We start from the raw sequence: 21155 nt of genomic DNA, 5'->3' as shown, positions 1-21155 counted from the left end.
TGCAGTGGAAAGAGGACAGGTTTTGGAGTCATACCGTAAGTGTGTCATTTAACCTCCCTGGCCTTTGTTTTCTCACCTGTCAGATGGAGATGCTGTATCTTAAAATTGTTGGAAAGATTAAAAGGAAACTATTGCAATGCCAGGCACAGGCTGTGTCCAATATTTCTTTACTTTCTAAACTAGAATTTATCATTTAGATTTATTTCCCACAGTTGTTTGGCATTTATTTCGTATTGTCTAATTTGATGCAAAAAGAATGATTTTGGAATTAACACATCTGTCATAACAATGTAAAAACATAACGGTGCAGATAGATCATAAAGAATGTAACCTGTCAGCCTCAAAAGTGGTTAAATTTAAAATGGTAACTTAAGTAATTTTTCTCAGTAGTATCAATCACATGTCTCAGTAATGGTTATTTTAATTTTAAGGTAAAATTAGATTTATTTTATTTTTAGGGGAATAGTGTAAAGAATATTTGTGTTTGACACAATTTTATTGATAAAATTTTCTCTCCTATTTCTGAAATGATCACTGGAAAGCATAACGTATCTCATTTTATACACAATATGTTCTCTGTAAACCCTAGCACACGTTGGTTTGCTTCATTGTATTGTCCCATGAGTTTCTTACTCAAGTGTGATAGTTGGGTAAGTTTCGCTTTAGATGCCTGTTTTCCGTAGTATTTTACCAGAGAATCAGTCTGAGATGACGGACAAAGACCTGTTTGACTCTTTTCAGTAATGTAGGGAACTACAGTCAATTTAAAATAACTAGCATAAAGGTTACTATTAAGCCATTCTGAAAATGTGTGCCCCTTCTGCCCTGTTTTTACATGTGGCCCATTGTGCATAGCATGTGACTTATCACTACAGGATATGTGACTCAAATTTATCACTTTTTCCTCTAGCAACAGAAGAGAAGAAATCTCTGAAACGAACTTTTCAGCAAATTCAAGAGGAGGAGGATGACGACTACCCTGGCAGCTACTCTCCTCAGGATCCTTCTGCAGGACCCCTCTTGGTAGGTCTTGACCCCCAGAGAGTAGGAAGAGTGGCTTAAAGTGACCTCTAGTTGAAGACTATGGCCACAAGGTGGCGCCAGTGACCACTGGTATGGAATCATCAGAGGGCACCTCTCGGGCCCCGTGCATCATCCTGCCCAAAGGAGCTTGCCGGATGGCAGGCGTCACTATGTCTTTGCGTGCCATAACTCTGGGATGGGCTTATGTTTTATAAAGTACTTGGACTTGGTTTTTTCAATCCTAGAAATTAAGAATATTCTTTAAAAATAGATTTTGGAGAAAGGGATAGATAATATTACAAAGACATTCAAAAGTCTTCTACCATGGCCTGTCTCCAGTAGCATGGTAGTTTTATAAAGTAAATAACTCATTAATATCTAAAAACAGTCTGTGTGTCAATAGCAAATTTGCTACACTATAGCCTATTAAATATTAAAACAGGGAGTTAGTCTTTACCCATGTGTTTGTGTTATTTGGCTATACAGGTTAGCTTACAAAATCTAAATGAAAGAATTTGGGCACAAGGTGACAGTTTAAGTAACTTGACCAGTGTCTTAATTTAAATCCAGATGTGTCTGACTTCAGAGCCCATGCTCTTTTCAAGGGGGGGCGGGGCCTTCATCTTATTTTGCCTAAAACAGCTTTATTACACATGGTCATGCTTAAAGCCTATGTAAATAGGAAGCATGTCTAGTTTGCGTTATGTTACGGTGTTGAGTTAGACTAGGGATTAAATGACAGCAGTGTTAGGTCATATATCTTTGGATTTAAACACTTTAAAGATGACAGCCTAGATTATTACCTTTCAGGGTAATCTAACTACCATCTACAGAGCTAGCTACTCCTTGGTGATTATGGAGTGGCCTGTTAGCATTGTTTTCTGACAATTTAAGAAACTCCTTTTTGATATATAGAGAAAATGCATCCCTGATTTACTTTTCTTGTTTTTTCCGCCTTGGTTTATAATAAGTTTGATACATTTAATTTTGGGAGTGACATTCATTTTGTCAAGAAAACTCAAGAAAGAATTGAAGTAGGTTGATCAGTCAACGTACAATTTTTTCGTTCTTCTTCTTAAGACAGGATCTTGCTCTGTTACCCAGGCTGGCGTGCAGTAGCATGATCATAGTTCACAGCAGACTCAACCTCCGGGGCTCAAGTGATACTCCTACCTCAGCCTCCCAAGTAGCTGGGACTGTAGACACATGCCACCATGCTTGGCTAATTATTTTATTTTTATTTTTTTGTAGAGACAGGGTCTCGCTATATTGTTCAGGCTGGTCTCGAACTCCTGGGCTCAAGTGATCCTCCTGCCTTGGCTTCCCAAAGTGCTAGGATTATAGGTGCGAGCCACCACACCTGGCCACAACACACAATTGTTAACATCTGATATTTATACCTTTATTCTATACTGGAAATGATACATCATTTGAAATTAAGCAACATGAACCAAACTCCAATGTTTTGAATTGCCAAAAACATGTTCTTTTAGAATTAAAAAAATATATATATATTCAGAATTTCATTCATGTTCTTCCATGGACTTAGATAAACTAATTTTGTAGATTTTCTTAGAGTCTGTGACATTGACTTATATGTAAGCTCTGGGGCTAAGAACAGTTTTTTTTAAGAAATGGCAGGAATGACTGTTTTTAGAATTTGTTTTCTCCTCATTTAACTCCAACTAATTTTCTTTAAACCCCATGTCTTAATGGATAGTGTTGTTTGTGTTTTCATTTTACAGACTGAGGAACTAATCAAAGCTTTGCAGGATCTGGAAAATGCCGCATCAGGGGATGCTACTGTCCGACAGAAAATTGCTTCTCTGCCCCAGGAAGTGCAAGATGTTTCTCTATTGGAAAAAATAACAGGTGAGAAGGTAGAGTTTGGGTGAAAGGTGAGGAAAGAGGGACATAACTAATACAGCTAACCCTAGGCCATACTTACGTCTGCAGATATAGACTACTTTTCATGTTGTATTGGTTGCTCTACCATCTTGGGATTTGCAAATGTAGCTCACATGGTGAACAAAGAAACTTTTGAAATAGTCAAAGCTTGAATAGTGATTCTAGGAATTATTGCAGAAATGCTGGTGTGCCACAACCTGTGGCACTCTAAATAAGGTCTGTTAAAAACATAGTACAAATTGTGTGCCTGTGGGGTGGGTGGGGTAGATTAGGTATTCTGTCTGTTAGACGCATAACCCTCTTACTAAAAGAAAAAAAATTATGATTCAGGGCTGTGTGATTTGTACCCTGCTCTCTGACAAGCCTTGTAGATGATAGTGCCTTCAATGCCAGGAATTTCAGGTGTGTGTTAGACATGTCATTTTGCCCTAATCGTGACCTCCCTAGTTAAACAGGGAGGGGCAGTTGACATGATTCCTGCTTTCCGCATGGGAAATTGAAAGGAAGGAATGCAACATGAACTAATATTGACAGTAGACTTTGCACCGGTACTTCTGTTCTTTGTGATAGTCTTTGGAGATGACTGAATGTGTGTCTCCATATTGCATAGGAGGACATTGAGGCTTTCAGAAGATAGGTGTCTTGTCCAAGGTCACACAAGTAGTGGATCTTGGGATTCTAATCTAGGCTACAAAGACTATGTTCTTCCCCTTAAAAAAGCTCAGGCCTTTCATTCCACTGTCTTCCAAAGGCCACCATTTTCCCACTCCAGTCCCTTGACTTGGCTGCTTCTCTAACTTCTTCCATATCTATCTGAAGGAAATCAAGGTCACTGATGAAATGTTTCCCTCAACAAATATTTGAGGCCCACCTATATCCCCTCAAGTGAAGTGTCAAGAAGAAAAATAAAGCAGGGTGGTGGGAGCGGAGAATGATTGCAGGCGGTATTAATGGTATTTTAAAGGTGTTCGGGGAAAGCCTTTCTGGTGAGATGACCTTGAGCAGAGACCCGAAAAATTAGGAAGCAAGCCATGAGGATATCCAAGGGAAGGAAGTGCCACCAGGCAGAGGAAGCAGCACAGGGAAAGACCTCAGGCAGTGGGTGTACTGGGTTGAAGAACACAGCTTGGAGGCCTTCTGAGTCATGCAAGAAGCATCTCAGCCCCTAACTCTGCTTTCCCACCCCAGGAATTCACCCCACTGGGACCTGCAGTCTCGTGATTCCTCCCCCACCTCTTCCTAGCCCTCGAGTCCTCATTTTCTTCTTTACTCAGATTGGAGTCTCTCTTTTCACTTCCTCACACACACCTTCAACCTATTTTCTTCTCTTTCTCCCTTCAGTGTAGTCTCCTGGCAAAATCCCTAAACAGGTTAAATCACGTTTTAAAAATACTTACTACTAAAAGGACCACTTCATTTATTCTTACTGTCAAAATCATAATCTGCAAAAATTGCAAGCAAGTTAATGTAAAGCTAGCCATGTATGTAATTTCGTTTCTCTGTTTCACTGACCTAAAGGTCTCATGTAGCTTCCTTTTAAAATACTTGTTTTATTTTGATTTTTAGTTGTGGTAAAATACATATGAAATAAACTACATATAAAATGGTAAGCTACATAAACGTAAAGGTGTGCAGTTTAGTTGTGCTAAGTATTCTCACGTTGTTATACAACCAGTTTCCAGAATTCTTTTCGTCTTGCCAAACTGAAACTCTATACCCATTAAACAATAACTCATCATTTTTCACTTCCCATATCACCTGGCAACCACCATTCTTAAATTTAGCTTTTTGTCTGTTCCTTTCCCGAACCTGTGCAGCGGAATGTGGCTGGGAAAAACTAACACGTCTGAGTTGACTTTTCCTCCTGTTTCTCTGCATGGACATGCTGTTTTCTAAACCCGCCTCTCTGTGTATTAAAATCTGCTCCTTCTCATCTAGCCAAGGCCATTGCTCCAACAATGCTCCCCTTTTCTCCTACATTTTCCATTTTTTTACTCTTTACTGGATCATTCTCAATAGCATAAAAACATGAATTTTTCCCCCACTTGGGAAGATTTTTTTCTTGACCCCATATCTTCCTCTAGCTACTGCCTCATTTCTCTGTTCTATTTGGCCAAACCACCTGAATGGATTGCCTGTGCTGTCTCTCCACTTCCCGTCCTCCCAGTTGCTGATGACTTCCTTGTTGCTGAACTCAGTGGTGGATTCTTTGCCTCCATCTTAACTTCACCCCAGTAGTATTTGGCCTGGTAGATTATTTCTTCGTCCTGAAAATACTTTCTTCACTTGGTGTAGTAGTTGGAATAATGCCTCCTGACCCCCCACCCCCCAAATGCCCATGTTTTAATCCACAGAACCTGTGTATATGTAATCTTATATGGCCAAAGGACTTGGCAGATGTGATTAAATATCTTGAGATGAGGAGATTACCCTGGATTATTTAAGAGGACCCAGTGTAATCACAGGGTCCTTGTAAGAGGAAGGTGGGAGAGGGGGAATGAGAAGGAGGTATTACCGTGGAAGCAGAGGTTGAAGCGATGTGCTTTGAAAATGGAGGAAGCAACTGTGATAAGGCATAAGATAATTAATTGGTGATATTCTAAGCCACTAAATTTGTGGTAATTTGCTACAGTAGCAGTGGGAACTAGGACCCTGCATTATTCTAGCTTTCCTCCTCTCTTTCTGTGTCCTTTCAGCCTCCTTGCTGGTTTCTTCGCTCTTCCTTGACCTCTTCATATTAGCCCCCTTCTTTAGCTGGTTTCACTGGCAGCCATTCTCACCCAATTTCATGACTATAAATAAGAGTTTTTCTGCGGATGATTTCCTAATTTACATCTCTAGTGTTGACCCTTCCACCTTGAACTTGAGACCCATATATCCAACCTCCTACTCAGTTTTATTAGTTGGATATCTTGATAGGCATTTCAAGCTTAGTCTGCCCCAAACTGAACTTCTGACCTTTCCTCTAAAACTTGTTTCACTCATGGTCTTCTCCATCTCGGTAAATGGCCCTCATCATTCCTGTTGATTGGGACCAAAACCAGCATCTGATATCCTGTCACCGCCTCTACCACTGCCACCTGGTACAGGTCTCTACCATGTTCACTTGATATATTGCAGTAGCCTTCCAGCTGGTCTTGCTGCTTCGTTTGTTCCTCTTGCTCAGCCATCATTCTATTCTCAACATAGTAACCAGAGTGATCCTCTTCAGTAGAAGTCAGATCATGTCTCTCGCTCCACATAACACCCCCACGACTTCCCCCATCACCAAAGTAAAAGCCAGAGCCCCCCCCCCCTTTTTTTTTTTGAGATATAGTCTCATTCTATCACCCAGGCTGGAGTCAGTGGCATGATCATAGCTCACTGTAACCTCAAACTCCTGGGCTCAAGCAATCCTCCCATCCTGGCCTCCCAAAACACTGGGATTACAGATGTGAGCCCCCTGCCCAGCTTTAAAGCAGAGTCTTTCACTGGCCTCTGTTACCACATAGACTTTTACTATTTTCCCCTCACTCACTGCTCAAGTCACATGGGCTCCTTGCCAGTCACTCTTTCCTCCTAGCGCCTTTGTACTTGCTGTCCCCTCCGCCTGAAATGTTCCTCCCAGATAGTTACATAGCTGGTTCTTATTTTCTTAGGACTTTGTTTACGTATCACCTTAGCGAAGCTCACCCTGACCACCTTTTTGAAAATGTTGATCCTCCTCCCCTTCCAGTGCCCCACTCTTTCTCCTCTGCCTTGTTTTTCTCTGTAGTTCTCTTCAGCTGATAAGTAGGCATAATATTGTATATTGATTCTCTTCCTACCTGATAATATAAACTTGAGGGCAGAGAGTTTTTGTCCTTTTTATTCTCTGCTGTTTCTAAGAGCCTAGTTATAAGAACTCAAATTTGTTAAACTAATTGGAAGGTTTTGAGCAGAGGATTGGTGGCCATAAAGCCCGACTGGGGTGGTGGGCTCAGGAGGAGAGCAGGTGGCTACACTTCTCTGAAAAGAGTTTAGCTGCAAGGGGGAGCAGGGAAGCAGGTCAGTAGTGGGAGAGTGGTATGTAGGTGGAATACATGGCAGCAGGTTTGTGTGCTAGTGGTGTTCTTCAGGAAGGAGAGAGAGAATTTGCTGAGGTAGAGAAGACATGGGACGGCTGCAGAAGTTTAGTCTTTGAGGAAACAAGAGGGAATGGGATGCACATGCCGCGTGGAGGACTGGCCGAAAGAGGCACTTGCCACTCCTCTGATGGGTGAAGGAGAGCAGGGAGCGTGAGGACAGCGTGGGTAGGTCCCCCGAAGCGAGCATCTGGCTTCTGCATTTTCACTGCCTATTTTGTATAACTCACTAAACTATTATAAGTTACTTTTCTGGGTTGTAATTATGTGTGTAAATGAATTATTTCCTTTGTAAAAGTTCTTGAGGCTGCAAATTGATTTTCTTTTTAATCTTAAAAATTAGTATTTGCCATTTTTTGCCACAGGCACCTGAATTAACCATTTTTTAAAAACGATCAGTCAAGCAATAACAAAACTAAAACCAACCTAACCACCCCAGAAGCTTGCTTATGGACTGAGCCACTGAGCAGGAAGGAGAAGTTTGGCGGTCCTTTATCCTCTGTGACTGAGGTGATCTCTTTCCTTTGTGTTCCATTCTGCTCACTTCTTCCCTTTCACCAAGGACATTCTTTTGTTTCCCATCCCTGAGGAGGGTACAGGTGCCTCATCTTTGGCATTACACCCGATCTGGAATCCTTCAGCAGTTCCTCTTGCAATATTCACATTAAGAAGGCATCAAAAAGCCAGATGGCTGTTTGCCAGAGATACTGTGTTGGGAATTCTTAAATCCTAGTTCCCCAGGAAAATGCGAGCTCTCACCTCTGACAGCCTGTATCCATAGGGAGTGTCACGGAACTGTCCCATGGTACTGCTGGAGTCTCTGGTGCCCTTTGTTTCAAAGCACCAATCTATTCTTTCGATTCATTCAGGCCTTTTAAAAATGAGGTATACATATTTAAAATTCTAATCTCACCACTACCCACACATAATTAATTATATCAGTTCTTTGTAAATACAGATCCTGCTTTTGTTTCTTCTCATTTCTCAATTATGAGCCTTTGTTCATCACTTCTTCCCAAAAATACCCTTTCTTAATGTTTTTCCACCCCCAAAGCATGAGTTACAACCCATTAATTGGATATGAAATCAGTCTGGTAGCTAATGACAAACAGTTTTTGAAAAATGGAATAAAGCCATCCTGGCTAACACAGTGAAACCTTGTCTCTACTAAAAATACAAAAAAATTAGACGGGCATGGTGGTGGGGGCCTGTAGTCCCAGCTACTTGGGAGGCTGAGGCAGGAGAATGGCATGAACCTGGGAGGCGGAGCTTGCAGTGAGCCAAGATCATGCCACTGCACTCCAGCCTGGGTGACAGAGCAAGACACCATCTCAAAAAAAAAAAGGGGGGGATAAAATAGAAGATAGAGCACACATAGTAAGAATGGGTATTTTATGAAACGCTGCTTTCATTTTTCTGTGTGTTTACGTAAGTGTATTTCTGCTGTGGGTCATGTTCAGAAACGTTTAAAAACCTCTTTCTTATCAGACTTTATATTTTGTCGAATGTAGGAAGAAGTTCATCCCCAGGTCCAAGGCTTACATAGTTTAAGAGATAGAGTACTATAGATCATTTTAGAGATCTGTCTTCAAGTCCCAGCATCTCAGCTCACTGCATATAGAAACCTGTCATGTAGTTTTTTTTTTTGGCGGGGAGGGGGTCTTAGTTCCCACACCCAAGAAATAAGTGCATGCCAATTTTTACTCCAGTGGAAAGTAAAAAGACTACTTAATGAAATACAGTTGTCCCTCCATATCCATGGGGGTTTGGTTCCAAGACCTTCTGAGGATACCAAAATCCAAGGTTGCTCAATGCCCTTAAATAAAATGGTGTCGGATTTGTCTATAACCAATGAACATCTTCCCATATACTTTAAATACTCTCTAGATTACTTATCATAGCTAATGCAATGTAAATGCTATGTAAATAGTTGTTATTCTGTATTTTTAAAATTGTGGGTTTTTAATTGTTATTTTTATTGGTTTGTGGGGTTTTTTGGTCTGAGTATTTCCCATTCATGGTTGGTTGAATCCACAGATACAGAACCCACAGATATAGGGGCCAACTGTAATATAAATGAAAGCACTTCAAATTCTCAGAGACAAGGAACGATTTTTTCACAGATGATCTTCAATATCTCTTTCTGCTTGTTCTGTCTGGAGAGCTTTTGCAGGAACAGGCATTTAGAAATGCCAGATTCCCCCCATATACAACTTCCTCACTTCAGGTAATTGAGTAGTGTCCTGTCTTGTTGACAGACAGGACTTGGGTTTCTTGCTCAATCATCTCATTGTTTGTCCACAGGTTCTGGCTTATTCTCAGCCTCTTGGGAGAGAAACCATTAACCTCCCTCAGAAATGTTTGTAATCATAACCTATGTGATTTGTATATTTCCTCTATTTTTTGGTCTCATTTGTACTTAGACAAAGAGGCAGCTGAACGTCTTTCAAAAACAGTAGATGAAGCATGTCTGTTACTAGCAGAATATAACGGGCGCCTGGCAGCAGAACTGGAGGACCGTCGCCAGCTGGCTCGGATGTTGGTGGAGTATACCCAGAATCAGAAAGATGTTTTGTCGGAGAAGGAGAAAAAGCTAGAGGTGAGTGCATCGAAAGGCAGACCCAGACTGCCCATGTTTCCCTTCCTGTAGCCCATATTAGGAGGTATTTATTATGCTCTAATTAACAACATTTTTATCGTTTAAAAATTCATGATGTGAATTCTGAACATCCGTCAGATACTGTAATTCTTTGAGCCCAGTTAAAAATTGAAGTCATGTTCTTATATGTCCAGGACAGAACAAACTGGATTGTAGGAGACAAACAGTGAACTCTTAGTCACAGCCTTAGGATCTTAATATTGTTTTTGTTTGAACTCATGTTGTAAAAAAAATTATGAATTGAGGTACAAAAAGAATAGCAAATCAGTGAAAACCAAAGAGTATGTTTGGTAGTATTCGGGAAGTGCTGAAAAATGTTTCTTTCAAGGCTCACTCTGTCGCCCAGGCTGGAGTGCAGTGGTGCAGTCTTGGCTCACTGCAAGCCCCGCCTCCCAGGTTCACGCCATTCTCCTGCCTCAGCCTCCTGAGTAGCTGGAACTACAGGCGTCCACCACCACGGCTAATTTTTTGTATTTTTAGTAGAGACGGGGTTTCACCATGTTAGCCAGGGTAGTCTTGATCTCCTGACCTCATGATCCACCCACCTCAGCCTCCCAAAGTGCTGGGATTACAGGCGTGAGCCACCGCGCCCAGCCGTTTGGAGGTTTATTTCTGACTTCATCCATGCTGCGGCCAAGAAGTTGTCTGCCTCCAAGATCTATCTGTAATTAGCTCTTAAATTTCACAGTAGTATTTATATAGCACAGTTCTCAAACTATGGAAGAAGACCTCATTTCTACCCTGGGTTGAGGACATTAGTCCGAGTGACCTTGGGGAGGGAGTTCAGAAACATTTCCTCACCATACACTTGTTTGGCTTCGTAATTAAGTACATGGTGGTTTACCCTCAGTACTTGGTCCCATGGGATAACAGAGCCAGCAGTGTGGATGTTTGGGAACTTTTGCTGCCCCAGGCTGCTGCACTTCCTTTTCAGGAATGTCTGCTCTTCCTTTTTTAAGAGATAGGGAAAAGAGTTGCAGCTAGTGGTTTTGTGAAGGAGGACACTTCTGAGTTAGAGAGCCAGTCATGTTGTATTTCAAGAAATACTTCTTAAATCCCACTCAGAGTAGACAAGGGACAGGGAGAGCCATGTCACCTCCGTGCTCAGGAAACGTGCTCTGGCACAGAAGGAGGGAACATTGAGCTAGCTCTGAGGCTGAGATCATTGTATTTGCCTTTCAGCACTGTCATCTGACTTGAGGGGAAATGAGTGGCAGGCACTTTTTACCATATCCTTACCTGCAGTGATTCTGGGAACTGTGTTGCCTAGTGGTAGCAGGAACTTCACATTCGTAGCCTGCTTGAATGTGGAAGATGGGAAAGGACTGTAAAAATCCTACGGCTTAGATTTAGACATCGGCACTGACCAGAGATCCTAAAGGGAGTTTTACAGGCAGTACCAGATGGTCATTTATCTGAAATGCTCATCTTTCACTGAGGAAACATTTTCAGCACTGTGCCCCGGGACTAATAAGAGAGTGTAATTAATGATTCTGGTTGTAAGTCACCATGCCATCTGTTGAACTGCCCCTTGGTGACACATTAAGGGCTTTCTCTGATCTGTCAGACATTGATTATCATGAGCAGCTGTTGTTGGGTAGAACGTGGCAAGCAACCATAGAGGACAGAGTCTTTGAGGAGATCGGGTTGGTAGAGCTGGTTAACTCTTTGTTCTGTTTTCCCTTCCCACAGTTGCACTCTGCTCTGTGTATTCTTGGGGAATCATTCTGGTTTTTGTAGAACCTAGTGGTTTGCTGGACGCCACAAGAGGGCATTAAGGCGGAGAAACAGATTAGAGCTTTGGATGCGTTCTGTAACTTTCCAGTCTGCATTGCTCTGCCCGGTTCATTCAGTGGAATGGGGCTGGCATTCCATTGCTGAAGAAGTGGAACAGAAAGGCCCCACCACTAGAACCAAAGTACAGAGTCTGAACTGAAGGTTCTTACCTCAAACCATGTCTCCGAGGCACATGAGCAGAACCATTTATTGTAAAAAAATAGAGCCGATTTGCTGCATTAAAGAAAGCAAATGACTAGATACAATATAAGGTTTTTTTCTGAGATGGAGTCTCGCTCTGTCACTCAGGTTGGAGTGCAGTGACTTGATCTCAGCTCACACTGCAGCCTCCACCTCCCAGGCTCAACCAATCCCCCATCTCAGCCTCCTGAGTAGCTGGGATTATAGGCATGTACTACCATGCCCGGCTAATTTTTTTTTATTTTTAGCAGAGACAGAGTTTCACCGTATTGGCCAGGCTGGTCTTGAACTCCTGACGTCAAGTGATCTGGCCGCTTCACAATATAAGATGAGAGATGGTTTTAGTTCTTTTCTTTATCCACGCTTGTTAAAAATGTAGGCAGTCTGCTGTCCTGAACCTAAGATTTTTCTCTCACATTCTGTAATAGATTGGTCCTGTCCCATCACATCCCTATGGTGGTGGCCCAACTTGATAAATGTGTGCCACTTGAAAGATGCGTGAATACTGTGAATTCCTTCAGATTGTCCAAAAGTCTTCTCTGCGTGATGGGGCAGTACATAAAGTTTACCCACTTTTTTAACATTCATTTTTGTAACACAGCCAGTCCGTTTTAAAACTTCCATATCAGAATGCTAATTAAATATTTTATTTTTTAATCCTTTCATTGCCTTCAGCGTATACGTACATGAAATTCTCAGAACTCTTTGGAGAAGTGGTTATTTGCTTGGGAGTCTATTTTCTTCCCAAAGCTCTAATATACTTAGGTTTTTTGTGCCTTCCTTTTTAACTTGGTATCTTGCTTTATGTAATAAGCATCTTTTTCTCTTTCACTTGGGAATTTTATATCGGTGGCTCCTGCATGTCAGGATAGGGCATGTGGTGACTCAGAGCCTAGGATGTAGGAGAGGGAATTACGGCTCAAAGTAGGAGATTGTGTTTCTTCCCTCAAGGAAATCATATTCTGGCATAAAAAACACAGGTGAACATAAAACCAAACCACTTGATCGTACATAGTGTAGATTAAGGAGGCATTTGGCAGTTCTGATTGTGGTTTAAGGTAAGTCCAAACTTCCTGTCAGGCAATAAAACCTTTTTGTAAAAGGAACTAGCAGTTGAAGAAGAGAAGCGTGTTTATAAATGGGGAGCAATTAGACTGGACCAGACAGGTATCTGAAGAAGACAAAGGCAGATGTGAGAAGGAGGTGCTGGAGTGGGAGATTAAGGTCTGTGCTCTTTAAGAAGCTGTGTATTCATTCAGGGAGTCAGCAAAGCCTGTGCCAGCCAGATGTACAAAGATGGGCACAATGCACTTCTCCCCTTATAGGGCTTATGCTCTAGTCAGGGGGAAATAGTAGCAAACAAGGGGTTAAGGTAGAATTCAAGAAAGGTTGTCAATAAGGAAAATATTCTCACTTGTGTCTACCTTGAAATAGCCCAAGAAAAAAATGAAGATGCTAATAATAATTTGATCAGATGCTTATTAAAAATGTGAGAATTATCAAATCATGGACAGTTTCTGAAACTGTAATGCCTTCAGCAGGTCTCCCAAAGTTTGCTAGACTGTATGCTCTTTGAGTGCTCTCACAGTGCCAGGAACATATTTGTTCCTCAATAAATATTTGTTCTGTGACTGAAATCCATCACTTGATGTAACCTTTTTCTGTAGAGAAAAGGGGTTTTTTTAAGGTTGCATTAAAAGTGGCTTAACAAATCTGATTTAATGATTGGTTGTAAATAATATGTTAGGACGGAAAGGTAACCATTTTTAGAAGTTTCTGTAGGTTTTCTCCTTTGTACTACTTTTCTTTTTTCCTTTAAGTAGAATTATGCTTTGTTCTGAGATAATCATCTTTTTTTGTTTGTTTTTGACTTTTGCTTCAGGGTGTCATGATTGACTTTGGCCTATGATGTTGGCCCTTAAACACCAGGCAAGGGTGGAAGGAATGCTGCTGAAAATCTGTGGTTAATGTTTTTGTCATGAACATGAGAAAACCTAGAAATGGAGAAGGCACGTGGAAGGAAGCACAAATGGCAGCCCAAAGAGGAGGTTAGAGAATGCGGAGGGTATAGAAGAAAGCCCATTCAGAAAGGCAAAGGCCAAAGATACCAGAAAAGCCTTCCAGCTTCACTTCCAGAGCAAAGAGAAGCTTTGTTTGTGGTTGACAGAGGTGACTGCATTACTCCCAGATGTCTGCTCAAAGCTCATAAGACATAGCGTGAGTGGGTTGGATAGGGTTCCTTGTCTTGTCAGCGTGAATAAAACATAATACAGACATGTTCTGTTAGCATGATCAGTGCATGTGGAAGAGTGTGTGTGTGAGAAAGAAACCTACTTGTACAAGTATTAAGGAAAGAAAAAAGGTCAAGAATCTGCAGTTTTACCTTCTTAACTGTGACTTTTTTTTTTTTTTTGAGACACTCTTGCTCTGTTGCCCAGGGCTAGAGTGCAGTAGAGCAATCTGAGCTCACTGCCTCCCGGGTTCAAGCGATTCTTGTGCCTCAGCCTCCCGAGTAGCTGGGACTACAGGCGCATGCCACCACACCCAGCTAATTTTTGTATTTTTAGTAGAGATGGGGTTTTGCCATGTTGGGCAGGCTGGTCTCGAACTCCTGGTCTCAGGTGATCCACCTGCCTTGGCCTCCCAAAGTGTTGGAATTACAGGCATGCGCCTCCATGCCTGGCCTTAACTGTGAATTTTATTCAGATCATGGTGTCTGACTGTCAGTGATCTAGAACTGAAAGGAGATAGTCCTGTGTTGACACACATGCCACATGGTGCACACAAAGATGATATGCCACACAGGGAAGAGCTCTTGAGAAATTTGTTCCAAGCTGCAGATTTATTGTTTTATTGAGGTGAAATTCATATAACATAAATTAACCATGCACTTCAAAGTGCACACATTTTGGTGGCATTTAGTACATTCACAGTATTGTATCAAGTTCCAAAACATAATTGTGTCTGGCTTCTTTCACTTAGCACGATGTTTTCAAGATTCATCCCATGTTGTAGCATATATCAGTACTTCATCTCTTTTATGGTAGAACACTAATCTGTTATGTGGATGTGACACAGTTTATAACCTGTCTATGGACATGTGAGTTGTTTCCACCTTTTGGCTCTTATGAATAGTGTTGCTATAAACAGTCATGTGGAAGTTTTTGTGTGGCCATATCTTTTAATTTCTCTTGGGTATTTATAAATCTAGGAGTGGAATTGCTGGGTCATATGGTAATTCTATGTTTAACATTTCAAGGAACCATCAGACCGTTTTCCACAGCAGCTACATCATTTTACATTCCCACTAGCAATGTGCATGGGTTCCAGTTTCTCCACATCCTCGTCAACATTTGTTACTGTCTTTTTATTTTAGACAACCTACATGTGCAGGTTTATCTCATTATGGTTTTGATTTGCATTTTGCTAATTACTAACGATACTGATCATCTTTCAGTATGCTTGTCGGCTGTTTATGTATCTTTGGAGAAATGTGTGTTCAATTCCTTTGCCCATTTTCAAATTGGGTTATTTGCTTTTTTTAAGTTGTAAAAGTTCTTTATATATTCTGGATAATATACCTTTATCACATATATGATTTGCAAATATTTTCTCCTATAAGTTGTCTTTTCACTTTCTAGATAATATCCTTTGATGTGCAAAAGTTTTTATTTTTATGAGTTCCAATTCATCTATTTTTTTTGTTGTTGCTCATGCTTTTGGGGTCACATGTAATAATCTGTTGCCAATCCCAGGTCATGACAATTTTTTTCTGTATTCTAGGAGTTTTATAATTTTATGTCTTAGATTTACATTCTTAATCTGTTTTGAGTTAGTTTTTGTATGTGGTGTGATGTAGGGGGGGACCAACTTCCTTCTTTTGCCTGTAGATATCTGTTTGTCCCAGCACCATTTGTTGAAGAGACTACTCTTTTCCTCCACGTGAATGCCCAGCACGCTTGTCAAAAATCAATTGGCCACGGATGTATTGGTTTATTTCTGGATTCTCAATTCTATTCCATTAATGTATATGTCTATCCTATGCTGATACCACACTATCTCCATCACTGTAGTTTTGTAGTAAGTTTTAAAATCAGTAAGTATGAGTCCTCAGAGTTATTTTTCAGTATTGTTTTGGCTATTTAGGATCGCTTGCAATTCCCTATGAATTTAACAATCACCTTTTCCATTTCTGCAAAAAAAGTAATTGAAGTTTTACTAGGGAATGCATTGAGTCTGCAGGTCACTTTGGGGAATATTGCCATTTTAGCAATTTTAAGTGTTTCAGCTCATGAACAGGGGATGTCTTCACATTTATTTAAGTCTTCAATTTCTGCTGCAGAATTTTAAAAAGCACTCTAGGAGAGTGTCATTTACTGATGCATTTGATATTATAAAGGCCCTGTCTAGGTTTTGGGACCACAGATGGAGGGCAGTGGTATCACCTTTCAATAGTGTTAACCCCCACCTCTAGAAGATACGAGTATTTTGTGTATGGACTCTGTAACAGAGTCACCAGGGCACAGTCACAACAGCAGCTTTACAAAGTAAAGTGACACATAGAGGCCTGGATATCTAAGTAAAGTGATTAGCAGAATTATTGAGCTGGACAGAACCTTAGAGATCATATGATCAGACTTCTGAATTGGTGAAGAAACCTAGAGAGAGAGAGAGTTAGCTGCAGACCAGAATAGAGTCCAAGGCAGACATCTGGTAACTTCATCAGATTTGTGCTTTTGTTTTGATTTCAGAATTTTGATTCTGCAACATCAACAGCAGAAGACATCTTACACAGAATAGTATCCAAAGTTTAATCATTTAAACAATTCCCAAGAATCTTGTTGTAGAGAAATGACATTTTATGTGGGGTCATAAAATAATTGCATGAAAGCATTCTAAGTGTGAAAGAACCTACTCTGCCACCAAGGTTCTAAGTATCTGCCTCGCTATACCCATGCTCATGCTCTTCCTCTGATAGGAGGGGAGAAATTGGCTCATCAACTTAAAGCTGCTGGTGTTTCTCCTCACTTGGCACCTCCCCCTTGGCTGTAATGACTACTCAGGAGTAGAGCCTCTGACTTCAGACAACACAGCTGGGAAGGGGGAAATGGTTCAGAATCCAGCATTGCCTTATGACTCTTCATATTTCTGTTTGATTGTGGTTATAACAACTTGAGAAATTCTTTGGCTACAGTGGGGGTGCTAAACCAAAATGATGGCAGATTGTTGTTTTTGGCAGCACCTCCCTGCAGGGTGCAGATGGTTAGAAGCTTTTGTTTCAATATTAGGCCAGGCAGTAGGGGGAGATAGAGAGCTCCTTTTTTGTCAACTTTGGAGTAAATTCGTCTTTCCTATGATGATCAAAGCCAGTATCTCAGTGTCCTATTATGGTAAGGACAGATGGGAGCCGGCGATCTAATCATCATTTTAGGTAAGAGCCCTTGGGTTTATGTGAGCACTTCAGGGTCACAGAGGAAGCCAGTGATCTTCTGACTCCTAACTACAGTGATCATCCACTGTGTTCTCCTGGGAGCTGAGAGGCCCTGCCTAGTGCTGGCCCCCTTTTCTCAGTCCTCTAAACTCACTGCCCTTCCATAGTATTCAGCTCTGTCCTCCCTAGGCTGTCAGCTCTGTCAGCACCTAGGTTGTTAGAATAGTTGTTGAAACAGGTCATTCTGCTGCCAAGTGACTACGGGGCCTTGCACTCAGTCCTTTCCCATGAAGCAGGCCGTAGTATGCTCACTGCTCTCCCTTGCCTTTCCATCCCCTACTTTGATGTGGGAGTTTTCTTTCTTTCTTCTTTTCTTTTTTTCCACCGGTTTCCCTCCAATATGTGAGGACTTTTATTGAGTTGATGCGTGGGCTTCTGTGAGTGATTCGGAGTTCCTTGGATTTCTTTTATTCATTTTAGTCTACTGACCCTGTTGCTCAGGCCCAGTTTACACCTGGAGCTTTTATCTCTTGGGTGTGTGTGTGTTTCTTCATTACAATGTGAAACCTATGATACTTATTTTTCACTGCAGGAAAATAATGCCACATTATAATGTACTTCACATACTTAGTGACTTAAGAACATGATTTGCCAACATTTGAGACTTTGAGACTTTACATTGAAAAAGTGACACGGTTTTAAGGCTTTCCCAGCAAGAATTCATGCCTTTAGCCATAGTACCATTTTCATATTTGTAGCCCAACTTCTGTAGGCAGTGTAACCCCTGCTTGATGGAACAGTGCCACTGAGTTTCACCTCGTGTATGTAACACTAATTTTTCATATTTATGAAATGCATATAATATGAAGTTAAAACAGCACCTGGGCCTCGTATTACTCCTGCCTGCCAGAACATTCACTCTGATTCAACTAGTACTCAGAGTTTTTGTTTTTGTTTTTTTTCTTTTTTTGATTGTAAAAGTAATACATCAGAGGAAACTTAGTAAATAAGTATAAAGAATAAAATTAGTCTCATTACCCAGAGATAAGTATTTTTAATTTTTGCATATTTCCTTTTCCTCTTAGTTTAAAATTAAACTGAATGATAACGTGCAGATAATTTTCTGTCATGCTTTTTTCTTAACATGATTATTTTTCCTTGTAAATAAAAACTTTATAAACATTGTAAATGATTGCTTGAATACCTGTCGTTGGATAGTCAATGATTATATGTATTGAGCACTTGTATGTTTCTGTCTCTGTCTCTTAGCTTTAGGCTAACTTTCAGTATTTGGATTATTTTCTTCCTGTAGATTTCTAGAAGTGGTTCTATGTATATGTGCAGATGTCTGCTTGTCTTTTAAGTACACTGAAGGTCATATACATTTCACAGTCTTTGCCACCAGAATGCGTTCCTGCCGTAGGAGTTCTTGTCTTTTCCAAAGCATCTTAACCAGTCTAGGACTTCATTGAGCTTATTTTGTATAAACCTCTATACAAGTTAAGGATTAGTCTTTTGTTTTATGAAGGAGTAAACACAGAATAGTTTAATTAGACTAATGGAGCTCTCTTCTGGCTTTTAAATGATCTTGTTTACATTTGAGACAGCTGTGTGAAAATAGCACATACTTCTACTGTAACATTGCCTTGAGTGAGCATAATTTTGAGAGCAAGGTTCAGATTGCAGAAATTTGAGCTGCCTGTTTGACCTAGTGGGTGCGTGTTATTTTGAGCAAGGTTCTATTTTAGTCTTTATGAATGTTCCTACTACTGTTAAGGTGGGCCTTCTACTCCCACTTAAAATTGGGATTTTGAAGAAAGTTAAAATTGGATTGTGGCATACTTTGCAATCTTGGAAGTTAATCTCTGACTTTGTTTTTCTGTCTCTAAAATGTTAGACTTGAAATAGATCAGAAAGAGTCATTTTCTGAGATGGGGGCAAAATATTCTGGTTATAATCAGGAGTCAAGTGAAACCTTTGCAGATGAAAGCCATGAGCCCCAAAAATACGGCATGCTTTATGTGAAGAGGATGGTACTAGCCAGCTGTCATGATGGCTGTGCAAGCCTCCTTATTTGTTTTTTTCCCTTATTGAGGTCCTTTATCTTTAAACATCTGTAGGAAGAAGTATGATCAGCTCTCTTTGCTTAATTCTGCCAGTAGCTACTTTGAGAATTTCAAGCACAATAACTTTGCAAACTTCAACTCAACAAAAATTTACCAGCAGCCTTTCTGAGAATTACTGGGGTTTGGACAGTAATTATGAATGGACACATCCCAGTTTTACTCATGGTGTTCTTTTCTCAATCCTTTCCTTTTGCTCACAGTGTGTCTGTTCTGTGGGGCATAGACTCAGTAGGAATTGTTCCCTTTAAGATACCATTTACCCCAATTATGGTGTAGTGATGATGATCTGCTTTGCATATTCAGGTTCTTTTTGGCTTTTTCCATTGAAGCCAGTGGTCCTCCCAGCCTTTTATCTTTGATGTGGCTTTTCATTGATAAAGTAACAATTTACCTTCCTGGGACAACAGATTCCAACCCCTTAACTAATCTGAAGTTGTTAGCTTCTGCCTTCCCTCGTCACATGGGACCTTTAGGGCCAATTTATTTTCTTGTCCACGTGAGAAGTCTCCAGTAAACTAGCTGAAGGTCCTCAGCATGTAGCATGCTTTGTCTCTCCAGTGTTTAAGAGAAATCATCACATTCACATGAGCATACCCTCTGCACCACCCTCCCTTATAACCACCACCATATCCACTTTCCTTGCTGCCTCTGCTTCTCAGCCTGTTGCAGCTTGGCATGCATGTCTACATTCCACCCAAGTGGCTGTCTTCAGAATTTTACCCCCTTCCCCCCACCCCTGCCCCCAGTGGTCTAATCTCAAAACCCAAAAGGTGCTTCTTAGTCTCTGCCTCTTGGCTCCCTTTCTGTTTTTGGCCCTGTCTGCAGCATTTAATATTACTGTATTACAATGTGTTTGCATTTCTGGTTTCTGTGTACCACCCTCTGCTGGTTCTTCTGCTTTTTCATCCTTCAGTAAGCTTTTATCCATGCCTGTATTGTAAATGTTGCTATTCCTTTAGCCTTTTCTCATTCTGGGCCTTTTTTTTTTTTTTTTTTTTTTTTTTTTTTTTTTTTTTTTTTTTGAGATGGAGTCTTGCTGTTGTCCAGGCTGTAGTGCAGTGGCGTGATCTGGACTCACTGCAACCTCCTGACTTCAAGCAATTCTCCTGCTTCAGCCTCCTGAGTAGCTGGGATTACAGGCGCCCACCACCACGCCCAGCTAATTTTTGTATTTTTAGTAGAAACAGGGTTTCACCATGTTGACCAGGCAAGTCTTGAACTCATGACCTCAGGAGATCCACCCGCCTCAGCCTCCCAAAGTGCTGGGATTACAGACATGAGCCACTGCTCCGGGCCTAGACCTTTTCCTTGAGTGCTTTATACTTAGGCTGGCTTCAGTTACCAACTGGATGTTGATGGCCTACCTCTAGATCTCTAGGTCAGACCCCTTCCTTGTACTTCAGACTCATGTATCTCATTTCCACAGACACCTCAAACAGTATGGCTGCGACAGACTGTCTCCTTCCTTCTCACCTCTCCTTTCCTTCTCTTTCCTTGGCTTGGAGAGTGGCAGTGCCATCCATCAAAATCAGACACTAGGCCTCATCCAGTGTTTCTCCTGATTTTTTCAGCCCCCAAATCTGTTGCTTTGGCCTCCTTGTCGCAGCCTCTCCTTCAGTTCCTCTGCTATGCCTCTGCCAGGTTGACCTCCCACCACCATCTTCCATAGCTGAGTAGGTGCCACGCCATTGTGGTTTTTGCTCCCTCCCAGTTTTTCGTGAATCTGCCTCCCTTCTCTGCGTCTTTGTCTCCACTTCCATCACCTAGTCTACTCTGTCATCATCTCTCCCCCCTGGATCCTTGCAGTAGCCTCATGACTGATCATCTGCATCTGCTCTTAGGCCCTATAATCCATTCTTCACATGGCAGCCCTATGATGTGTTCAGAATGCAGCTCTGAGCATGTCATTCCCCTGTTTAAACATTTAA

The 21155-nt window shown here is 41.1% G+C and overlaps 1 protein-coding gene across 2 annotated transcripts in view; it reads left to right on the top strand.

The window, feature by feature from the left end:
- RPRD1B (regulation of nuclear pre-mRNA domain containing 1B) overlaps positions 1 to 21155 on the top strand; it is a 59274-nt gene that overhangs the window by 22974 nt on the left and 15145 nt on the right. For both annotated transcript variants that reach the window (XM_030825529.1, XM_003253564.3), the window contains 3 exons: positions 911 to 1023; positions 2769 to 2895; positions 9458 to 9633. In XM_030825529.1, coding sequence (XP_030681389.1) covers positions 911 to 1023; positions 2769 to 2895; positions 9458 to 9633 — 416 coding nt within the window. The remainder of the gene's footprint in view (positions 1 to 910; positions 1024 to 2768; positions 2896 to 9457; positions 9634 to 21155) is intronic.

The sequence above is a fragment of the Nomascus leucogenys genome, chromosome 13, assembly GCF_006542625.1.
Source record: "Nomascus leucogenys isolate Asia chromosome 13, Asia_NLE_v1, whole genome shotgun sequence".
Classification (NCBI taxonomy): Eukaryota; Metazoa; Chordata; class Mammalia; order Primates; family Hylobatidae; genus Nomascus; species Nomascus leucogenys.
Note: the sequence above shows the minus strand (reverse complement) of the source record. Positions and strands in the feature narration are given on the sequence as shown.